The sequence below is a fragment of the Dipodomys merriami genome, unplaced genomic scaffold (genome assembly GCF_024711535.1).
Source record: "Dipodomys merriami isolate MVZ:Mamm:240054 unplaced genomic scaffold, mDipMer1.0.p SCAF_372, whole genome shotgun sequence".
Lineage (NCBI taxonomy): Eukaryota > Metazoa > Chordata > Mammalia > Rodentia > Heteromyidae > Dipodomys > Dipodomys merriami.
In genome coordinates this window covers 1033955-1057270 of record NW_027205293.1, presented here as the reverse complement: position 1 = coordinate 1057270, position 23316 = coordinate 1033955, and the positions used below count along the sequence as shown (strand labels likewise).

At 35.1% G+C, this 23316-nt stretch overlaps 1 protein-coding gene across 1 annotated transcript; it reads right to left on the bottom strand.

Annotated features, from left to right (window-relative positions):
* Window positions 1–3686: 3686 nt before the first annotated feature.
* LOC138804770 (spliceosome-associated protein CWC27 homolog) lies at window positions 3687–23277 on the bottom strand (the record flags this gene model as incomplete). The annotated part of the gene is made up of 7 exons (XM_069989196.1): window positions 23074–23277; window positions 15019–15115; window positions 11031–11143; window positions 8409–8552; window positions 6710–6808; window positions 5595–5698; window positions 3687–3756 (listed from the first exon to the last, which is right to left on the bottom strand). Coding segments are annotated over exons 1-7 (669 nt in total), but the record flags the coding sequence as incomplete, so codon positions are not given.
* Window positions 23278–23316: the final 39 nt, after the last annotated feature.

The window sequence follows — 23316 nt, the reverse complement described above, 5'->3', positions numbered from 1 at the left end:
AGAATAAATGGTGTGATGCTGGCCAGGGCCAGGTAGTGAGATATTCAAATAGAAAGGTGTCTAGTAGGCAGCTGCAGAAAATAAGGAAAGCAAGCCTAAAGATATGGGTATGAGAGAAACTATATCACATTAAACCCCCTCGTCTATTAAAGAATCAGATGAGAGAAATAAATAGCACAATATTAGGATAATAATACTCATTTAATAATTAACTGTGAGTTGTAATTTCTTGGCAGAGAGGAAAATTTAGCCTTTGCAACCTTGGTAATGTTTTTCAGGGTGAAGACAGAAAATAAAGAGGTCCCTGGTATTATCTTGCTAGTATCTTTTCACATTGAATCTTAGACCAAACACAGATTGCCTTTGGAGGGTAAGTTTACAATATTCAGTATAATTTCAACATGTTGTTTTTATTTTAACTTTTACAGTAGAAAGCAGCAGAATAAAAATAATTTTTGAATATTTAAATGCATTTATTAGGAATAGAAAAATTGAAATAAATTTCTCCTGAAGTTTATTTCAAGATGAAAGTGAACAAAGATTCCAGTAGAATAGAAACTTAATTTTTACACAAATAGGCATAAATCAGCTCATTTCTCCTATCCTTGCTCTCCACAGCTGCTCAGCCTACTGAGGAGGCAACTGCAGCTTCAACCCAGAATGATGTATTACCAATGAAATTTCTCTGCAGTGTCTTAGATGGCTTGGTCTTGAGAGAAATAGCTTTTTCATCATCCACAATCATGTTACAGACTTAACTAGTTAAAAAAAAAACTCTTAAGTCCAAAATTCATGGCCTACAACTCTAAACAAGCAATTTAACCTCTCTGAGTACTGATTTCTCTAGCTGTAAAAGAATAACCTCTATTTAACATGACTTTTGTAGCAACTACATAAACTAAGTATTGAGCAGAGTTAGAAGATGAATAAAATAAATCACAGTAATACTGCAGATATAGTGCTTGAGAGCATAGGAAAATTACGACTGGAAGAAATTTCTAGTCCAGGCTTGGTTAAAGATTGCTGGGGGGTGGGGGTGGGGAGTGGAAGTAGAAGTAATCAGGAGGTAATACTAAAGCCAAATGTTAAAGAAAAAGCTAAAGTGTAGATAAGCCAAGAGTGTTGTCTCCAGCCTGTCACCCTAAGTACTTGGGAGGTAGAGATCAAGGGATTATGGTTTGAGGCCAGTCCCAGCATAAGAGTTAACTATACTTCTCAACCAGTAGCTGGGCACAATGGGACACATCTTCTATCCTAGTGACAAAGGGAAGCACAAATAGGAGGTATGCAGACCAGGATAGCAAGGGCACAAAGCAAGACACTACCTTGGAAATAACCAGTGCAAAACGTGTTGGCTTAGTAAGCCTGAGGCTCTGAGTTAAAACTGTAGCCCAGCCAAAACAAACAAATAAGCAACAGCAGACAAAGAAAGAGAGCATACTTCATCCAGAACAAAAGAAAAATGAATGAGCAATGCGATAGTATGCAGGCAACTTCACATTTAGACATTTTGGTGTTTAGGACAAGGTCTTGCTATATAGCCCAAGTGGCCTCAAATTTGCAATCTTCCTGTTTGTGTGTCCCAAATGCTGGGATTTCAGGTGTGTGTCATAATGCCCTAGAGAACTTGACAGATTTTCGGGGGGGATAGGGAGACGACTGAAGCTTGAACTCAAGGCTATACACTTGCTAGAGAGAAGGTACACCACTTGAGCCATGCATCCAGCCCTTTTGCTCTGGTTATTTTTAAGATAGGGTCCCACTACTTGTTTATATCAATCTAGACCATGATCCTCCTATTCTTGCTCCCTTCTATTGCAGGATGCATACCACCATGCATAGGTATTAGTTGAAACTGAGTCTCAAGAGCCTTTTGCCTGGGCTGCACTAGAACCATGATCCTCCCAATCTCTTCATCCTGAGTAGCCAGGATCACATATGTGAGCCACTGACACCTGGAAGAACTTGACATCTTTAGATATTAATGAAAGGGAACCCTGGTAATTCCCAGATTGAACCCATATAATCATGACATGTAGTAAATCTTTCATTTTGAAGAGGTGTAAATTTGAATTACAAAATAGGAAAGGCTAACTAATGCATAGAGGTATAAAGAAGATGACTTCTGAGAAAGCAAGGTGAGCAGAATGATTGATGATACATATATATATATATATATATATAGAGAGAGAGAGAGAGAGAGAGAGAGAGAGAGAGAGAAAGGTTTCTATGAAAATATGAATTCAGTTTTGACATTTAAGTGCAGAAAGACATTTCTTAAAGAGACTAAGAATGAGAGATAAGAATTCAGAAAATTATTCAGCCATATCTCTCAGAGTTTAGAAAATTCATGTATGGACAGGAAGTAATTGAATCAATAGTATCAAATAAATTATTTAAGGATACTATAAAGAGCAAGAAAACTATGACCAAATTTGTTTATTTGGGGGAGGGGGGTCGGTCGGTCATAGGGCTTGAACTCAGGGCCTAGGCGCTGTCCTTCAGCTTTTACGATCAAGGCTAATGCTCTGCCACTTTGAGCCACAGTGCTACTTCTGGTTTATAGTTAATTAGAGATATGAGTCTCATTTACTTCCTGCTCTGGCTGGCTTCAAACCCAGATCCTCAGATCTCAGCCTCCTGAGTACTAACATTACAGGTGTGAGCTATTGGCACCAGGCCAAATTACTTCTTATATATGCCATTTTAATTCAGACTTAATGGAAGTAAGGTAAGCATAATGTTTGCTCTATGCCCAACATTAACCTCTCCAAACCATGCTCACTAATGACGGAGGTACTAGTAAAAATAAGTAAAAACAAGGGTGACAAGAATGTGCTTTTCAGTCAATGTTATTATTGTTAATATTGTTATGAAATATGTGACTGTCAAGCAAGTATGCAGAGTTAGGTTACTAAGTTTTAACTGTCATGATAAAGATTTTGAATCTAATCCTTTAGGTTTCAGTGCTCACTAATTTTCAAGAAAAGAAGGCATAGCAGAGCCTTTGTGAATAAAAAGCCTCATAGATGATTTCCCTGGAGAACAAATACCAGAATTTGTTCCAAACAATGGGAAGGAGCTATAGACATTTCAGCATTGAGTTTTGTAATGAAACATAAATTGAGGAAAAATCATGGGAAGGGCTGATAGAATAAAAGGTCAGGAGGCAATATACAATCCAAAATCATGGATTTTAGTTAGACTGGTTCAAACCCAGTGGTAACTATACTAATAGCTTATCTATAACTTGAATTCACTCACAAGTCAAAACACTAGTAACTATTTCAAAGGGCTGGGATGAGAACTAAGGAAGCAAATACAATAAATGTAAATAACATTAAAATGAGTATGAGTTTTGGTCTGTGACCGTATATTGTAATAATGATAAAAACAACTGTCACCTAGCAAACCAGATTTAAAAAATAGAACTAAAATCTGAATTTTAGAATTAAACCAATTAAAAAAAACTTCAATCCCAGTTTCAATTGGTATAAAAAATAAATTAAACAATTTTAAGAGAGCAAATCAACTCATGTTGTACACACCACAGAGCAATTTAGTTTATACTTAATATGTATCTAAAATTGCTGTGCTAGCTAAAACAGGAGAAGATATAAAAATAAGAAAAAGTAAGATGCTAATCTTTTATAATTCAGAAGAAAGGCAAGCTAGTTAGAAATTACCTGACTAACTCGATTTACTTCTTCCTCTTCTTCTTCAGCTTCTTCTCCAAATGAAAGTAAACTAAAATTTCTAGTAAAAGTGAAAAAACACAATAAAGAAACAAAAAAATAAAAGAAAATTAGGAAGAAAAAGTTAGACAAAACTCATACACATCCTATTTTCAAAGGAAGAGAACAGACTAAAAAGAGGAACATTGTGACTATTTAATGATGGTATTATTTAGATAATATTACAATATTACTCAGGTCATCAATACTTCATATATTATATTGAACCAGTGACCAAAATCCATCCTGAGCATGGTTATGTACTGAGTCAAGCAAGATGGATATAATTAAGCTTTTGATATTTACCAAAACTAGTGGCAAGATGTAAATTTCTGAATAAGTAATACAGATGCATAAAACAGCACAAATATGGAACAATGTATCTTATTTTAAAATATATCTTATTTTAAAATTAATAAAGAACACAAAATGTCCAAACCAAAAAAAATACTAAATTCATGGGGAGAAAAGTCTCCTTTGATCCTTCAAATTAAAAAACAAGAAACAAAAAAAAAACCTCAAATAGGATACATAAATTAATTAAAGCTTTCTCAAATATTAGAAAAAATAAAGATCTGACAATAAGAATGCTTTTTCACAATGTATTACAAGAAATGACTACCACGTCATCCCTAATATATTTGCTATTCATGGAAACAAAATACACACACACATACACAGACACACAACTTTTGAGCTACTGTCAAGATAAATCACAGAGGTGTAATATTATAAATGAATATAGTAACAATGACCTTTCATAAGAATAAAAGAGTAGGAAGCAGAGCTATGTCTCAAGTGGTAGAGCTCTAGCCTTGAACAAAAGAAGCACAAAGAATGCATCCAGGCCCTGAGTTTAAGACCCAGGACCAGCAGGAAAAAAAAATAATAATAATAAAAACTGAAACAGTTAAAGAAGCCTTTCCCTCAGATCATCAAGTGCTTACTAAGCTATCTGGCTTACCACTTAGTTTATAAAAGCAACTTTATTTATTTTGTAGGATATGAAAAAAAAAGAAACTATTATATATTGAATACCTATACTAAAAAGAAAACAAACTAAAATTTCTAGTAAAAAACAATAGCAAAAACTATAGGATGTTTGCACATAACCTTTCTGACTTAATCTTCTCAACGACTTGATGCTGAACTTGTTATAAGCTCTGTTTCATATAACCAGGTACCTGAAGCTCAGCAAGATTAGTAAACTTTGCTTTTTATTTATTGGGTATGTCAGGATTATACTTATTGTCTGAACCTAACATTTATCTAAAAGTGTTGCTGTAATTCAGTAAAAGAGCAAGTTGAAATCCAATTCTTACCTATTTTAGTAAAAATGAGATATTAATAATGTGAAGAACAGTGTCACAAAATATTAAAATTTATTTTAAAAAGAAACGTCTACTTTTATAATGCTATCTTCAGTAAATAATACAGAGTTCTAAATGAAACAGCTTTACTTAAAAATATTTATAAGATTGCTGGGTGCCGGTGGCTCACGCCTGTAATCCTAGTTACTCAGGAGGCTGAGATCTGAGGATCGTCCAGCTTCCCAAATTCTTTATAATGAATACCTATTAATTTTTAAAAACAAAGTTTTTCACTAACTCACTTATATTAAATATATATCTTACACAAATTTTATATGGCATCTAGGATGGCACAATTTTAGCTAGGTTTAAGTTATATAATATACTTAAATATGAGAAATGTTCTATTGAAAATAAAACCCACACTCAAAATTCTGAACACTCCCCCACTCAAATTGGCTTTTCACTTACTAGTAAATATCTACCAAACCAAACTAAGTAACTTAGTGCCACTTTTAAAGTTTAAAATGAATATTTCTACTTTGATTACTTTGTGCCTTTAGGTTTCAATTTCTTGACTTCCTCCTCTGGTTTCTCCTTTTTGATCTTTTTAATTTCCCTTGGAATGATGTCATCAAAAGGATTAAACAAAACCTACAAAATGAAATATTTTGAAAATGTTATTCTAGTTTTAAATTCCACAAAAAATTAAAAACAAACATTAATTGTATTGACATTACAGTCTAAAATTGTCCTCATATATACATTACTAGTCTAGTGATAAATAAACTATACAGAATACTTATACTTACATGACCTATTTGTATCTTCCTAATAAGCTATGTGCTACTTAAATAAAAGTAGTGTATTTTATCCTTATTCTACAAAAGCAAAAAAGATAATTAGAGAATTTAAATAAGATACAGGAAGAAAAACCAAGATAGTCTTAAGAAACTTGCTTCCTCTATATGAGGTAACTTTTAAGTCACCTATGAAATCATTTCTTTGGGCTAACTAAACCTAATTCCTATAACATTCCATTATAAATGGAGCTTAACATTCATTGGATTATCATCTAAAGTTTCATCTTTGAACTTAAAACCCCCCAATTAAAGTTTTGTTTTGTATGTTAAATTTGTTTAGTTGCTTGGTCAACAAAATCAATAAAGTGAGAAATCATAATTACTAAGAAAGTTACTTTTGCCATTGACTAGGACCACTAAAGAGATGGCTGAAGAATCAGAGAAAAATTATTTTTAAAAAATAAGAGAAACATTCTTTTACCCATTCTTTTACTTCATAGGTACAAACTAAAGGATATCTCATGAAATGAAGACATGGAAGAGTCAGAGGAAGAGAACGCTCAAAGTATAGTAACCTTGTGCTCTTTCTCCTATGTCACTGACTAGTCCCCGGTTGTTCATGCTCAGCCTCATCTGTAACCACAGATGTTCAATCTCTCCATCTCTGGTTAGGCTGTTACTAGAAAATCAGTGCAGCTACCTACCTCATTCGAAAACATTCTTACTTAAATACTGTGTTTAAATAAATCAGGATCATGGTATACTTAGTATAAACCTTCATCCAATAGTTTCAACTTATGAATGATTAGTTCTTCTTAAATGACAATATAAGTCCTCTATTGCATAATAATCATGCTCCTACCTCACTACTTCTGATTTTGTGTGGATTTCGTGGTCTTTCATCTTCATCAACATCAACTTCGGTTAGCCGCAGCATGTTGTATACTGTGTCCCCTGTAACCTTGCAAGTAAAAATATAAATTATTGCAATTGTTATATTTATCCTTTAATAGAGAACTTTTGTAAACACTTTTTGTAAATAATTGAAAGGGAATTTCACATTATTACATCAGAATATATGTAATAAATAATTAAAATGAAGTAATTTCATTTTAAGGGGAAAACAAGATAAGTTCGATCACTCAATAATGTTTCTTGAAATTTTCTATTACAGGCTTAATACTTAAAATAAAAATAAATGACAACTTTTATGCAAATATCATCAGCAAATTAGATTTTACAATAAGCAAATAGTAACAATGTGATAGATACTTTGCAAATATCTCACTTAATCTACCTAAACACACTAAACAAACTATCATTATCCTCTTTAAATAGCCATGACATCTGAGTCTCAAAAAGTTACAGACCCAACAACAGTGGTTTTCCAATTCACAACCTATATACTCTTTGTTGTCTCTAACTACTCTCTAATGATAAATTTTAAAAAATCAATTTTCTGCATAACTTAGTCAAAACCTGTATTGGGAGTGACACAAAAGAATAGAACAATATATATTTCCTTACAAATGTTAAGAATTAAGCAACAATGTTAATTTAATTATTTGTGTCACTCTTAAATTAAACATTTCTTAAGATTTTAAAATACCAACTCCCCAACTGTACTGTTTGTTTTCTCTAACCCATTCTGCTTAGGAAATACGAAAGCAATTCTTACTGAACCAGCAGAGGGTGCTGACAAGCTACTATTGTTTAACATGTCTAAGAATTAAAATGTACTGGAATGTATTTATATTGAAACATACCGGAATATATTTATATTTATGAGATGAGAAAAGTGTGAAAGAAGGAAACATTCAGAATGCTTTTTAAAGAAAATCGTTGAAGACTCTGTAGAAGAACATTTTGTCAGATGACACTGTAAGTTACCAGGAGTAAATAGTCCTATTCAAAGTAGTATTTCCAGTAAACTTTCAACATTAATATAACTTCCACTTTAAATTTAAATTAATTCACTTCTTTTTTTTTTTTTTTTTTGGTCGGTCGTGGGGCTTGAACTCTGGGCCTGGGCGCAGCTCTTCAGCTCAAGGCGAGCGCTCTACCACTTGAGCTACAGCGCCACTTCCGGTTTTCTGGTGGTTTATTGGAGATAGGAGTCTCAAGGACTCTCCTGCCCGGGCTGGCTTTGAACCGCGATCCTCAGATCTCAGCCTCCTGAGTAGCTAGGATTACAGGCGTGAGCCACCAGCGCCCGGCAATTAATTCACTTCTAAAAGAAAATATAAACTATAAAATGTTACTGCCTGAATGCCTTTCTAAAAAACTTAAAAACAATATTGGCTGAGTGAGAAAGCTGCTAATATTACTAGTCTGATTTTAAAGGGAGCACACATTGCAGTCATAACAAATGACCGACTTGAAACATGCAATAGTGAATTCAGGTAGTCCTTTCCAGTTAATATTCCAACCTAATTAAAAATAATAGATAAATATTGGGAATATTTTCAGGAAGGCGGCTGTTAAATAACTTGATCCTATGTACCACAGAAACATAACAACTAAGATTTTAAAAGAACAGGACAGGATGACTTGCCACTAACCTTTCCGAAGATGGTGTGCTTATTATTAAGTTCATCTGCTCGACCCAGTGTAAAGAAAAACTGGCTGCCATTATCATGAGGACCAGCATTTGCCATTGCAACCAAACCTCGCCGATTAAAACGCAACCGAGAGTGAAATTCATCCTGAAGCATAAAGATTTAGTGAACACCTCAATCATAAAACCTTTCATATTCAATCAGACCAGCACTGACAAAAATGATTTCTAATGAAAAGTGCTCAGGTTTGGTTACCTACTTTTCAAGTAAAATCAAATCAGTTTTCTTATGACATTTACTATTTCTTTCTGTATATAAACCTAAATTCACTAGCCTCCAGGTATCTTCTAAATATACTCAGCCACAAACATATATAGCCCGTTCTATGGAACTCTGTTTACTTATGAATAGAGGAAGGATACACAAAGGAGAATAGATTTTTAAAGCTCATTGCTTTGCCAGGTGTCGTTGGCTCACGCCTGTAATCCTACTACTCAGGAAGCTGAGATGAGGTTCAAAGCCAGACTGGGCAGAAAACTCCATAAGACTCCTATCTCCAATTAACCACCAGATAACTGGAAGTAGCACTGTGGCTCAAGTTGTAGAGCACTCGCTTTGAGCTGAAGAGCTCAGGGACAGCACCCAAGCCTAAAGTTCAAGCCCCACGACCAAAAATCAACAACAACAACAACAAAAATTCATTGCCTTATTCTCATCCTTCAAAGTTCTCTAAATTTGTAAGTCCTATTATTTTTCTAAGAGACCTGTCTTTGAAGCATTATGAAATCTTCACTTAATCCTATTCCCTACCCCACTGTAATAGAAGCAATTACTTTCTTCTTTTAATTCAAGAAATACACCATGATTAGTTAATTTGATTGTACTGCATTTATTAAGTCCTAAATTTAATCTCCCCTAACTGGGACTAGTTAGGAGATATTAATTACAATTGGCTGTCTTCAAAGGAGCAAGTATAGGCTGTTGACAGCAGTTCTCTCCTCCTCATAGGCTCTTTAACTGATTCCTTAATAGCTTAGTAGAATTTCTCTCTAGACCTGACAATGGAATCATATATACTAGTCATTCTATGTAATTCATTATTTTTGCAAAAGAAGCCATTTTCCCTTTATAAATAATTTTAAGAGATCTGAATTCAATGGATCACAACTGTGTAGTACATTTAAAAGGACCTAATTGAAAAACTTAACAAGAAAACTATGTTACCTGAAAATAAGAAAGTAAAAATCTCATAATAGGATACAGGAATGCTTCCTAACAGGTCTAAAATTATAAGACATGGCTCTGGTACAATCTAAAACACTTAACAGTGACATTTGAGGATTCTTTAATGACCATTTCATATTTTTAAGGCCATTATCATTTGGAAACTAAATCAGTGAAAATATTTTTCTCAAGAATCACAGTAAGACCCAGTAAAAGATATAAGAAAATCCAGAAACTCCTTCTCTTAGAGTATGTGTGTAGTTTTCAAAAACTCCTCTTAGAAGATTTGCTTATTCACTCAATAATGGTACCATGAGATTAATACCAAACATAACTTCAGTGTACTTGGATCCACTGTTGCTCCTAATCTCTTAGGTCTATAATTTTTTTTTTCTTAGATCCCTACTGGCAGTTAAGAACCATTAGCCTGGAAGTGGCGCTGTAGCTCAAGTGGTAGAGCGCTTGCCTTGAGCTGAAGAGCTGAGGGACAGCGCTCAGGCCCAGAGTTCAAGCCCCACGGCCGACCAAAAAAAAAAAAAAAAAGAACCATTAGCCTATACTTGACTAATACATCTCTTTTCTTACTTTCTTTATGTCTCTTCTTCCTTCTGTTCTCCTTGTGATTTTCTATTATAGTATGCATTTTCTGCCACAGAGAACCATTTATATAGTTGGTGATAAATTTTACTATAAAGGACTGAATTGTGCCCTTCAAATTTTTTATATTGAAGACCTATCCTCCAATGTGACTCAATCTAAGCTTGTGAAGAAGTGCTGAGAGTAATAAAGATGAAATAAGGACATGAGAGTTGGGCTCTACTTCAACAGAGCTCATCTCCTGGAAGAGACACCAGAACTGGCTCTCTTTTTCCCCACATGAAGACTATAAGGCAGTCATCTGCTACAAGAGAGACCTCAACAGAAGCCACATTGGCAGACTTCACAGCCTCTAGAACTATGAGAAAGAAATCCTGTTGTCAAAACCACCCTCTCAAGTACTTGGTCAGACTACACTAAGTAAACTACTACAGATTCCAGATGATGTAAATAAAACATTATAAAATAAAATATTGTATGCAATATTCTAAAAAATTTCTCAATTATAAACCTGCAGAGATTAGATAGAGTCAGACATCAGGAAATAAGCTCTGTGGGCCTTCATTTCTGAGTCACATTTTTTTCAAAATCATTTTTAGCTCCACCTGAATTCAATCTAGCATAAAAGGTTGAAATAAGAAACTCAGAAAGAATGCTTGACAGCATAATGGCTGCTGTTATACTGGCATAATTTTATACAGCTGATTTTGTATACTATGTGAGATGGTTTTTCTTCTTGTGGGACATAATCACTTTTGATTAAGCAATCGAAGCTGACTTGCAATAATAATAGCTCAGTTTTACCTTGAATGGAGCTCCATAAATAGACTCTCCTCCAGTCCCGGTACCGGTAGGATCTCCTCCTTGGACTATAAAACCAGGTACAACTCTATGAAAGATGGTGTTGTCATAATACGCTGAAAAAAATAAAAATTTAATATATAAGTTTCTAAAATTAACTATATCTATAATTCTGTAAAACTAAAGCCATAATAGTTATTTTCTAGAATATTCATACCAAAACCATATCTTCCCTACTTCTTATAAAATACTCTTCATAGAACATTTTTGTACATAAACCAAGATTCTCAAACTCTGGATTACTGTTTACAAAATAAAAATTAAGAGGGTAGACAAACACCATTGGTTCTCAACTGAGGGGAAGAAACAATGCAAAGTTGTACTCAGTATTGCTGGCTCACATCTGTAACCCTAGCTACTTTGCTTGAGCAGCAAAGTCCGTGAGATTTTTGCCTCTAATTAACTACCAAAAAACAAAACAAAACAAAACACCAACAAAAAAATGGGTCTATGAGACTTATATCTCTAATTAACCACCAAAAAAGAAGGGCAGAAATGGATCTGTGGATCAAGTAAACTAGGGAGAATAAACTAAGGGAGAATGACAGACTGAGTTCAAGCCCCAGTATGAGCACACATAAATATATATATATATATATATAAAACATGTTATATATAATACGTATGTATGTATATTTTATATATATATATATATATATATATATATATATATATGTATTTTGAGTTCAGCATTGGATTTGTTTTCTCAAAACAACAAACTGCCAGCATATTGAATAGACTCAAAGGAGAAAGTTGGAGAAAACAAAAAAGAAACTATCATTCCAACATTTAGGAAGCCAGACCTATAAGAACCAGATATATTAGATGTTAGGGAAGGAACATGAAAGATGTTTTTATTACTCATGTTTCAAACTTTAAAATCACTTCGTCCTATTCTTTTTCTTCCTATTCCCATTAAGTATTTCATTATGTCAGTTTTGTAATTCAAAGTTTTCTTTAAAACTTTCCTAGGAGGATAGTGTTCTAGACCCACCGAGGCAAAAACAGACCTGATTTCAAAAATGAAAACAAAAGGAGTCAGAGGTATGGCTTAAATAGTAGTGTATCTGCCTAGAAAACATGAGGTCTTGCATTCAAATTCAAATTCCATCCCCCCAAAAAAGAAATGTCTTTTAACTTGTGCCTTATTTATTTAGTTATTTAGTTATTTATGTTCACTACTCTTAAGGAATTAATGACTATTATTTAGTAAATAGAATCTAATGTAACTGATAAAAGACAGACAATGAAGAGACAAAGCTGAAATAAAGGTGATGAAGAGATGAATACCTGCATAAGTTAATTTTATTCTCTCCTCATGCTTTATAGAACAAATGGAATTATCATAGTTAACTATTAATGGAGCTATTGGTTTCCTTTAGTTTTATTAGTTTCCATTCTCACCTGTACAGTAATTTTTTACCCTACTTTTTCAATTGACAGTTTTACAACTTTGTACTTATAGATTGTGGACTTCTTTTCAATTGTGATCACAATTTTAATTGAGGGGACTATGTTCTACTTACCCATGCTTTTATTCGTTTGCTTCTATATTCTAGAAATTGCTTTTTGTTGTAGTTGGTATATTGATATGAGCGTTACAAGATCTCGGTACACTATGACTTATTTAAATCACACAGTCAAAGAATTAAAAGGGGATTCTCTGAATTACAGTTTTAAACCTTGATTTTATCATTTATTAATTTATTTATTATAGTTAGGAGTGTTGTAGTCAATTCAGACATCACGCTAGCATTTCCAATAAAAAATAACTCAATCTCCTGACTGTTTAACTAAGAGAATTACTCTGCTTATTTTTCTTATTATTTTTCCATTCTCTTTTCTTCTTCCTTGTACTCTTATAAATCAGAGAATAACTTTCTGTTATAATTGAGCTTCATCATCATCCAGCGAAAGAAGACTCTCATTTTCTATTTACTCAGAAATAGATACCCTCTGTTTCTTCCATTCACCTGGTCATAAGTTGCAGTTTTACCACTCATTCTTTCTAATGTTTTTGTAATTTCACTCTCCTGTAAAATTTGAGCTTCTGATTCATCAAAACATCTTACCAGAAACAAGTCTGAATTTTCTGTCTTTTGTTTCTTAGCTTTGTTGACAGTTATTTGAGGTCTCTCTAACTAAACTACCTGTCTGAATCTATTTCCTTCCTGCCTGCCATAGCAATTATTAATAATGATCATTGCAGATGTCCTTCCTCTTCTCTCTCTCCTCTCCTTTGTTTCCTCCCTCCTTCAACCCCTCACACCCATTTTTTTTTATTCCTTGGTAGATAACTATTTGTTTAATTATTTGGAGAGTCAAATATACCAACCACTGAACATTGTGGATTCTTTTTTCTACCTTGTTTCTGATCTAAAATGCTATTTTCTGGTACCCTGAATAACATTTAAAATCAGGAATAACTTTGGAGGACAGTGATTATCCACCACTATCAATATTTTAAACAATACATGATATATCCCAGAAGTCAAGAAGAAACTGCAAAAAATATTTGAGCGAGGGGCCAGTGGCTCACACCTGTAATCCTAGCTCCTCAGGAGGCTGTGATCCAAGGTTCTCAGCTTGAATCAAGCCAAGGCAAGAAAGTCCACGAGACTCTTATCTCCAATAAACTACTCAGAAAAAGCTGGAAGTGGTACTATGGCTCAAGTGGTAGAGCACTAGCCTTGAGTCAAAGAAGCTCACCGACAACACCTAGGCCCAGCGTTTAAGCCCCAGGACTGGCAAAAAAAAAAAAAAAGTAATAAAATAAAAATATTTGAAATGCTTACTTCCATAAGAAATTGTTCAGAAACAAAAAACATTCAAGTGAAAAAAATATCCTTATATGATAGAAATCTTAGAAACAAAACAAAACAAAACTAGAGATAGTGATAAGAACAACAGTGAAGTGCAGAAACTGGAATTTTGAACCAATAATTTAAAAATAGGTAGAATTAAGTAAAATAAGAGAAAAATATACCAAAAAAAGGAAAACTAGTATGAGAATAGGAATGGAAGTACGAGTGGGAAGGAAGGGTTCAAATATAAAGATAATTATCACAACCACATGGTTAGTATAATGAAAAACACAGATGGAAAGGTAGAAAGCCTGAAGATTTAAATATCAGATATACAAATGGAGGGGAAAGAAAGAAGGGGAGAGCAAAAGACTAGATAAAAGGCAATTGTAGCCATCAAGGTAAAAGTCAAGACTGCTGAGAGAAGAAATTGGTACATTTAGTTATACCTTGGTTTAGCTGATAGTGGAAGCTTCCAGTCCACTAAGCAATTAAATAAATTAGTGTTAAGAGGGAAGAAATAGAGTTCTGAAAATGAGAGTCATTTGGATGGAAGAAAACAACAAAAGAGTAAAGGCAGATGGCTGCTGGTAGCTCAAGCCTGTAATCCTAACTCCTCCAGGGGATGAAATCTGAGGATCATGGTTCAGAGCCAACCTGGGCAGGAAAGTCCGTGAGATGTTAACTCCAACTAACTAACCACCAGAGAACTGGAAGCAGAGTTGTGGCTCAAAGTGGTAGATTACTAGAATTAAGCAGAAAAGCTCTGGGACAGTGCCCAGGCCCTGAGTTCAAGCCCTATGACCAACAGAAAAAAAAAAAAAAAAAGAAAAGAGACAGAGAAGAGAGAATGTGAGGCAAACTTGGGAATACTCTCATATTTAGAGAATGAAAGAGAGAAAAACAGAGGAGTTAGCAGAGGAGACCAAAGAGATCAATTTCTCTGTTTATAAAGGATATAGATTTATTTAGGAAAGACCTGATATCCTTTCTATTTCCCCACACATAGCTTAATGTCACATAATGCTATCTAACATGAGTCTTCACTGTTGTGAAAAATACAATGCAATTTGTCTTTAAGTAAACAAAATTTTTTTCCCACAGAATACTGCTCAAGTTATACTTACCTTCCAAACAAAGCTGAATGAAATTCCGGCAAGCTTTAGGAGCTTCTTTTGACCACAGCTCTATATCAATATCTCCAGCTGTAGTTTTCAGTAAAACCTGTAGGAAGAACATATCACTATATTAAATTTTCATTTTGCTTGAGGATCAGTTGAACTCAACTTGCAGCTTTCATTTTCAGTTTTAGAAGAAATACTATAATCTTTACTAGGCTTTTTTTGTTATAACAAACAAATTGTCAGATATTCATGGCACATTTAAATCACTCATACTATTTTCAGAAAAAGATCAAGATTTAAGAAAAATACTACACAAATAGTATATGCTTTCTTCAATTTTTGCAGTATAGGGGTTTGAACATTAGGTTTGGAGTAGATACTATCCCTTGAGTTCTGAAACAAGTCCTTTTTGCTCATTATTTTCACAATATGGTCTTTCTTTTTGCCTGGGCTAGTCTCCAATTCTATGTTTCCCAATCTTGACCTCCTGAAAAGCTAAGATTATAGGCATGGACCACCACGCTAAGCTAGTATATACTTTAAAAAAATACTGGGGTAGGGAGGTTATTAAACTTCAGGGCTCACACTTGCTCAGCTGGCAATTTACAACTTGACCCATACCTCCAGAATAGTGTTTTTTGCTAGTTATTTTTGCAGATAGAGTCTCCCAAACTTTTTCTACTCCAGCTAGCCTCCAACTGTCATGCTTCAAATCTTAGCTTCCTTAGTAGCTAATTTTTTTAATCACAGGAGAAAAAAAAGCATTCATTTGAAAACCAGTAATGCAAACTTGATTACTAAAGAGTTTCTTTTTCTATTACTGCAATAAGATTTATTCAGGAAACTAAATAACTTTAAAAGACATGAAATCCTTGAATTAGTACACATTAGACAGTTTTATAATTACTCATTTTGCAATTACTCTACCTTTGTATTTAAAATCATGCTATTCCTAATTTAGAAAATAATATTTTTTAATCTAATATTGTTGATGACTTCTTAAATGTTATGCCTTAAAAAAATCAAAAAGCTAAAGCCATTTACTCTAAATTCAGGAGCGAAACAAGGATGTCCACTCTCTCCACTTCTCTTCAATTTATTATTAAAATGCCTAGCTAGAGGAACAAGACACAATCCAAATAGGGAAAGATGAGGTAAAACTCTCCCTCATTTCTGATGACATGATCTTGTATTTAAAGAAGCCCATAAACTCCACTCCGAAGTTACTCGAGCTGATTCAAAACTTTGGCAAAGTAGCAGGGTATAAAATTAACCCTCAAAAAACAATGGCTTTTCTGTATGCCAATAATGAGAAGAGCGTGGCTGAAATCAGGAAAGCAACTCCTTTTGTAATAGCTCAGCCCCACAAAAAATAAAATACCTAGGAGTTAACTAAAGAAGTGAAAGACCTCTATGATGAAAACTTTAAAAACCTGAAAAAGGAAATCAAACCAGCACTAAGGAAGTGGAAAAACCTCCCAGGCTCCTGGATTGGGAGGATTAACATCATGAAAACGGCAATACTACCAAAGGCTATCTACAAATTCAATGTGATACCCATAAATATCCCAACCTTATTCTTCAATGAAATAGAAGAAGCACTCCAAAATTCATATAGAACAATAAAAGACCCAGAGCAAAAACAATCCTTAATAGAAAGAACAGTGCTGGAGGAATATCAATATCAAATTTCAAACTCTACTATAAAGTCATAGTAATCAAAACACCTTGGTACTGGCACAAGAACAAACCTGAGGACCAATGGAATAGGACTGAAGACCCAGAAATGTACCCACAGACCTACAGCCACCTAATCTTCCACAAGGGAGTTAAAAAAAAATAGAATGGAAGAAAGACAGCCTCTTCAGTATCTATCACCCTGCACCAGAATCAACTCCAAATGGATCAAAGACCTCAAAGTCAAAGCAGACACTATGAAAACATTACAGGAAGGAATAGAAGAAACTCTAGGGCCCCTTGGCACAGGTCTTAATAAAGACCCAGAAACACAACAAATCAAAGAAAGGTTGGACAAATGGGATTGCATGAAACTGCAGAGCTTCTGCAGGCAAAGTACATAGCAAGCAAGATCAATAGAAAGCCCACAGATTGGGAGAGGATCTTTACTAACCATACAATGGACAAGGGTTTCATATCTAAAATATACTTAGAACTCAAAAAATTAAATCTTCCAAAACAAATCCTCAAAGGAATAACAGCCCGATTAATAAGTGGGCTAAAGACTTAAAAAGAGACTCTCTGAAGAGGAAATAAGAATGGCCAATAGACACATGAAGAAATGTTCAACCTCTCTAGCCATAAAAGAAATGCAAATCAAGACAACATTGAGATTCCACCTCACCCCAGTTAGAATGGCTATAATCAAGAAATATAATAACAGATGCTGGGGGGGGGGGGAGAGGGAGAGATGTGGCCAAAAGGGAATCCTATTGCATTGTTCGTGGGAGTGTAAACTTGTTCAACCACTCTGGAAAGCAGTATGGAGGTTCCTCAAAAGACTACTCCCCTACGGCCCAGCAATCATACTTTTAGGCATTTACCCAAACAATCACAAACAAGGCCATACTAAAGGTACCAGCACAACTATGTTTATCGCAGCATTATTTACCATAGCTAAGATATGGAACCAACCCAGATGCCCCTCAGTAGATGAATACATCAAGAAAATGTGGTATATATACACAAGAAAATGTGGTATATATACACAATGGAATTCTATGCCTCCATAAGAAAGGATGACACCTCCCATTTGTTAGGAAATACAAGGACTTAGAAAAAATGATACTAAGTGAAGTAAAGCATGCCCAAAGAAACATAGGTCCCATGGTTTCCCTTATCTGCAATAACTAGTATATGTCTATGAGAAGCAGAAGAGGTCAAAAGCTATATACATATGACCATATAAGATGATGCTAAGCAAAATGAACCCCAAGATAGGGACACAAGAGGTTTTATCTTTCTTGCTGTTGTTTTCAACATACTTATAATATGCTATGTGATTTTTTGTTTCTTTTGTATGTTCTTCCCCCATGGTATTACCCGTTGTCACTGTATTTGATTCCAGTGCCCCACATCTTGTATATACATTTTTCTAATTTGGGGAGGGGAAGGGAAATAACAAAATGCTGATATACGGATACAGGCTGACCCATTGTAACAATGAGATGTACAAGACACTATGTTGAAAACAAACTTTACAACTTGGTGGGGGGGGGGGAGGGAGGAGTTGGGGAGATAGGGAGGAAAGGGATAGTGGGGGACAAACAAAGGAAGGGATGACAATGCTCTATAGGAAATGTACTCATTACCTTGCTCATGTAACTGTAACCCCTCTGTACAGTATCTTTACAATAAAAATACACCTTTAATTTTAAAAATCACCATCAATAGTAAATAGAATCCTTTGATCTCTTGTCCACCAGCTCCTAACTGGTAATGCATTGGTGGAAGCAGCCATCTTACAACAACTAGAATTCCTTCCTTTATGTCTTACTTTTTCTCTTTGAATCAAGGATTAATCTCATACATGCTAGCACTCTAGCTCTAAGCTATAACTCTAGCTGACTAGAACTCCTTCTCAGTGCATAGAAGGAAACAGCTTATAAATGGCTTACAAACAACTACAAATGAATGAAAGGAATAGTTGGTTTGTAAATTTGAACACCGCAGCATAGTTGGAGCTCAATTTCTCCAGGATCATTTCCCCTTTTTTGCCTCCAGTGTAAAAAATGTTGATTAATGTCAACAATCTGTGGCCACCACTGTCATTTAGGGTGTCATTTAGGAAAATTATTCCAGAATAATTTTCAAAATATGACTAGTTTTCATGGGAAGTCAATTATCATTGATATGTCATTCTTTTTAACCATCTAGACAACTATTTTTTGCCATTCCTGGGGTTTGAACTCAGGGCCTGGGCATTGTCCCTCAACTGCTTCTATTCAAGGCTAGCAGTCTACCACTTGAGCCACAGCACCACGTCTGGCCTTTACTGTTTATGTGGTACTGAGGAATCGAACCCAGAGTTTCAAGCCTGCTAGACAAGCACTCTATCACTAAGCCACATTCTCAGCCAAGACAACTTCTTTACTAAGGTTCCACAAATGTGTTTGGGGAAATGGAGGAGGCTTAAAAATATATTCAAGCCAAGAGTCAGTGGGTCACACCTAAAATCTTAGCTGCTCAAAAAGGTGAGATATGGAAGACAGTAGTCTGAAGCCAGCCTGGGCAGAAAAGTCCATGAGATTCCTTCTCCAAAATAATCACCAGAAAGCCAGGCTGAAGTTGTAGGTTCATGTGGTAGAGTGACAGCCATGAGCAAGCAAGTAAGTGTGAGGCCCTGAGTTCAAACCTTGGCACCCAAAAAGAAAAGAAAACTATTCTAGCTAGCTTGTCTTTTATGAATGACCCAAACTCAGAGAAGTAGTTGTAAGTTGTTCCTCCGTTTTTCCTACAACTGACTTTCAATTTCTGTTTCAGAAGCCCAGATAATTCTGCCACAAATTTACAGAATACTGATAAGCATGTTCTATCTTTTGGGGATTTTTTTTTGGGGGGGGGGGGCTAAGGAGTTCTCCCACAACTACTCTTCAGTGACTAACAGAATGGTAAATTTTTAAATGGCTCCTATAATCATGCATAAAAATTATAAAAGAATTGGAAACGTTGGGAAGGGGAAACAAAGAAGGAGGCTACAATGCTTGATAAGAAATGTATTCATTATCTTGCCCATGTAATTGTAACCCCTCTGTACGGTATTTTCACAATAAAAAAAAAAAAAAACACAACCAAAAAAAAAAGAAAGAATTGGAAACGTAAACAGGTCTGATTTTTTTCAATGCTTTATAGTTCCTCTTCAAAAAATAAGCAGCATGCAATGTGTCAACTTCTGTGAAAGACTCTTTATATTTCTTATCCTATTTAATATTCACCTGCCAGGTAGAAATTTTTAATGCTATTTTACAGAAAAAGAGGTTTATTCAAGTCCTTTATTCAAGGGCTCTGAGTGTATGAACCTGAACCAAAAATGCTCTATGACTGCAAAGACTGTGCCTTTTCTATATCATTATAATGTTCTCCATATTTTCATACAACACTGGAAAAATAGTCCATCAAGTTCTAGGACTCTGCCATGTATAACGAAAGAAATCTCCATGGCTGCCATAGTTACAACTAATACAGAGAACAATGCCTAAATCAAAAGCAATCATATACTGTCTGACAATGAGCAAGACTTTCTAACTAGTCTTGACATGAAATATACCTAAAAGTAATATCCTGCATTGGATGGTGACAACACAACCCAAGCTTATTCTCATTCCCCTGGGAATGGATATAAACAGAGTCTGGATAACTCCCTCTACCTCAAAAAGTATCTGAATAGTACTATGTACCATCTTCTGATGTTCCATGAGAGCTGACGTTCATCATGTCCTATTCCCTATTCAATGAATTTAAGAACAGTTGTTTACTTTGTAATTTTACAGCAAAGTTCTCCAAGCTTTTCATAAATATGCCCCATTATAAGCAAAAGAGAGGGAAAAAAATGAAGGGATGGAGGCTTGAGGAGCAGTGAGCACTTGGAGCTAAAACAACCAAAATATGTATATTTAAATACATAGTAGACATTAGTATGTATATTTTCAAAGTTGCATAAAATAAGAAATTTATTAAAAGTATGTATACAGAAACATAAGAACTGCATTTTAAAAGAGTTGTATTTTAAAATAATTTTAATTGTATTATTGATACATTATATCATTTTATAATATTTTGAGACATAACCCTCATATCATTTGACCTTAATAGTCATACAATTTTACAACCACTACCACTAATTCCAAAATGTCATCACCAATGAAAGAATTTCTGTCCCCATTAACCATTACTTTTCATTTCTGAAACCTAACATAGAAATTGACATGGGCTTTGTAATATGTGTGTATGCATATATTTATACATATATGTGTATATATATGTGTGTGTGTATATATATATATATATGGCATGATCTCCTGATCAGAAATGTATCCTTGTTAAAGATTTTCATCTACATGAAAATGTCAACTCATATTCTAGAGTTAAATAACTAAACTTGCCTTTGGCCAGCATAATTTCAGTATAATTTCAAACTCAACGGTTCTTAATACTTCTCAGAAACTAAAAGAACATAGAATTACTATTCACCCATCCATCCATTTTTTTCAGCACTATTTGAACTCAACTATGTGTCAAGAACAAGTCTAGATGCTGGTTTCTGTTTTTATAGTATTTGTGTTCTATAGGGGGAAAAACAGGAAATAATAAATAACATTGATACTACAGCAAACACTAAAAAGGCCAACAGGGCCAGAAATGCTGGGATGAAGGACATGAATGAGTTCTAATATTTCATAAGAAAATAGATAAATGCCTGTTTGCTAAGGTTGACACTTTAACAAGTAAAAACGACAGGAAAGAACAAGTATGAATGACTTGGCTGGCAGGATAGGCAATCTAAATTATTCCATCTGTATTTATTAATTGGTGTGGATAATGTCCTCAAGAAACATTTCGAAATTTATTTTCATAGTAAAATAAGGTGGGGTGATGTAAGAGTAGAGGGTAGTGCTCTGGAAAAGATTCCAACAAGAAAGAATCTAAAGAACAGTTTTATCTAAAACACCCACAATTTAGAGCAAGGGCTGGGAATTATAGAACTTTTATTTTTGCTTTCAAATTGTACTTATTGCATTATCAGTTTGTGTAATGTAAACTAACATGTCAATTTCAATTTACATAAAAATGTATATATAATTTAGCATGAAATGCAAAAAGACTATCTTCCAAATTTACATTATCCCTAATTCAAATATATGTTGCTTGTTTGTTTATTTTTGCAATGTTGGAAATCTGTTCTTGGGCTTTGTGAATGTTAGGTAGGTAAGTGCTCTACTGCTGAGCAACATTCCCAGTTCCTTAACTCTGTATATTCTATTCCACTAATTTTTCTATTATGCTGGTTCATCAAAGACCAAATGTAATATAGATTAGATTTAGTTTAAAAAAATTCAGTTCACACACCCCACAGTTGACTGTTTAAGTTCAGACTATAAACAATCACATTGGGTGGGTAGTGACATACCCTGGCCATGAAATCTCTATTAGAAATTATTTTCCTTTGAACATGGTTACATTCCCCACGCTCTCTGACTATTCTCTCATTTTAAAACCAGCTCAAAAGCTAGTATCTGCATGATGTTTTCCTGGGATTCCCAACTGCTCAGTCCTCCTTTCATAGCAATATAATCTTCCAACCTAAAGCAAACCTATCAAACCAGGCGTAGATAGCTCATACTTCTAATCCTAGCTACTCAAGAGGCCGAGATCCAGTCTGCCAGCCTCGGAAAAATCCAAGAGACTCTTATCTCCTATTAACCACTAAAAAGTCAGAAGTGGAAGGCTGGCTTATTGGTAGAGTACTAGCCTTGAACAACAACAACAACAAAAAAAAAAAAAAACAACTAAGAGAAGAGACCAGGCCCTGAGTTCGAGCGTCAATACTGGCTGGCATACTGTGAGACACATCACTGTAAGGTTTTTCTTTACTCAAACTGAGTTAAGCTCTTCTGTCGGTAACAATCTTACCCACCCATCTTTGCATCACCAGCACTTAGTAGTGTGAGGTGCCTAGCAGCCGTTCAAAAAACGCTTGCGCAGAGAATATTGTCCAAATCACGTAAGAAAAAATATATATACATCTTTTTAAAAAGAATCAAGAGAAGGCGCCTGTGTGACTTGGATTGCACAAGGCAGGAGATGTCTGGATCTCGGTTTCAGGACCCATTAGAGTAAAAGCTGGTGAGTTCCGGGTTTTAGATGTAACCCTGTCCCTAGGCCCCCGGCAATCCCCGACCCCTCCGCGTCAGGGCATCGCTGGGGGAAGCCTGGCCACACCCAGGGGAACTCAGGCCTAGGCCTCCTCCTCAGGGTACCCGAGGGGAACCCAGGCGTACGCCGCCCAGTCAGGGTGTCACTGGGAACCGGTGGGGGTCTCACCTTCCCATTCGTGGGAGGTTCCTGGATGTAGATGTTGCTCATCCTGGCCAACGCTCAGAGATGCTGCTCTCTGGAAACGCACGCCGACGAGCGGTCACTAGAGCTGTCCGCCGACCAGTACCGGATTCTTCAAGTTCACTCCGCCCGGGAAAGCTTCCCTGGGTCACAAGCTTGCACTAGAGCCAGACCGAAGCTAGCGCCTCACGGACGCCGCCATGTTGTTTATGGACTAGAACACCGCTA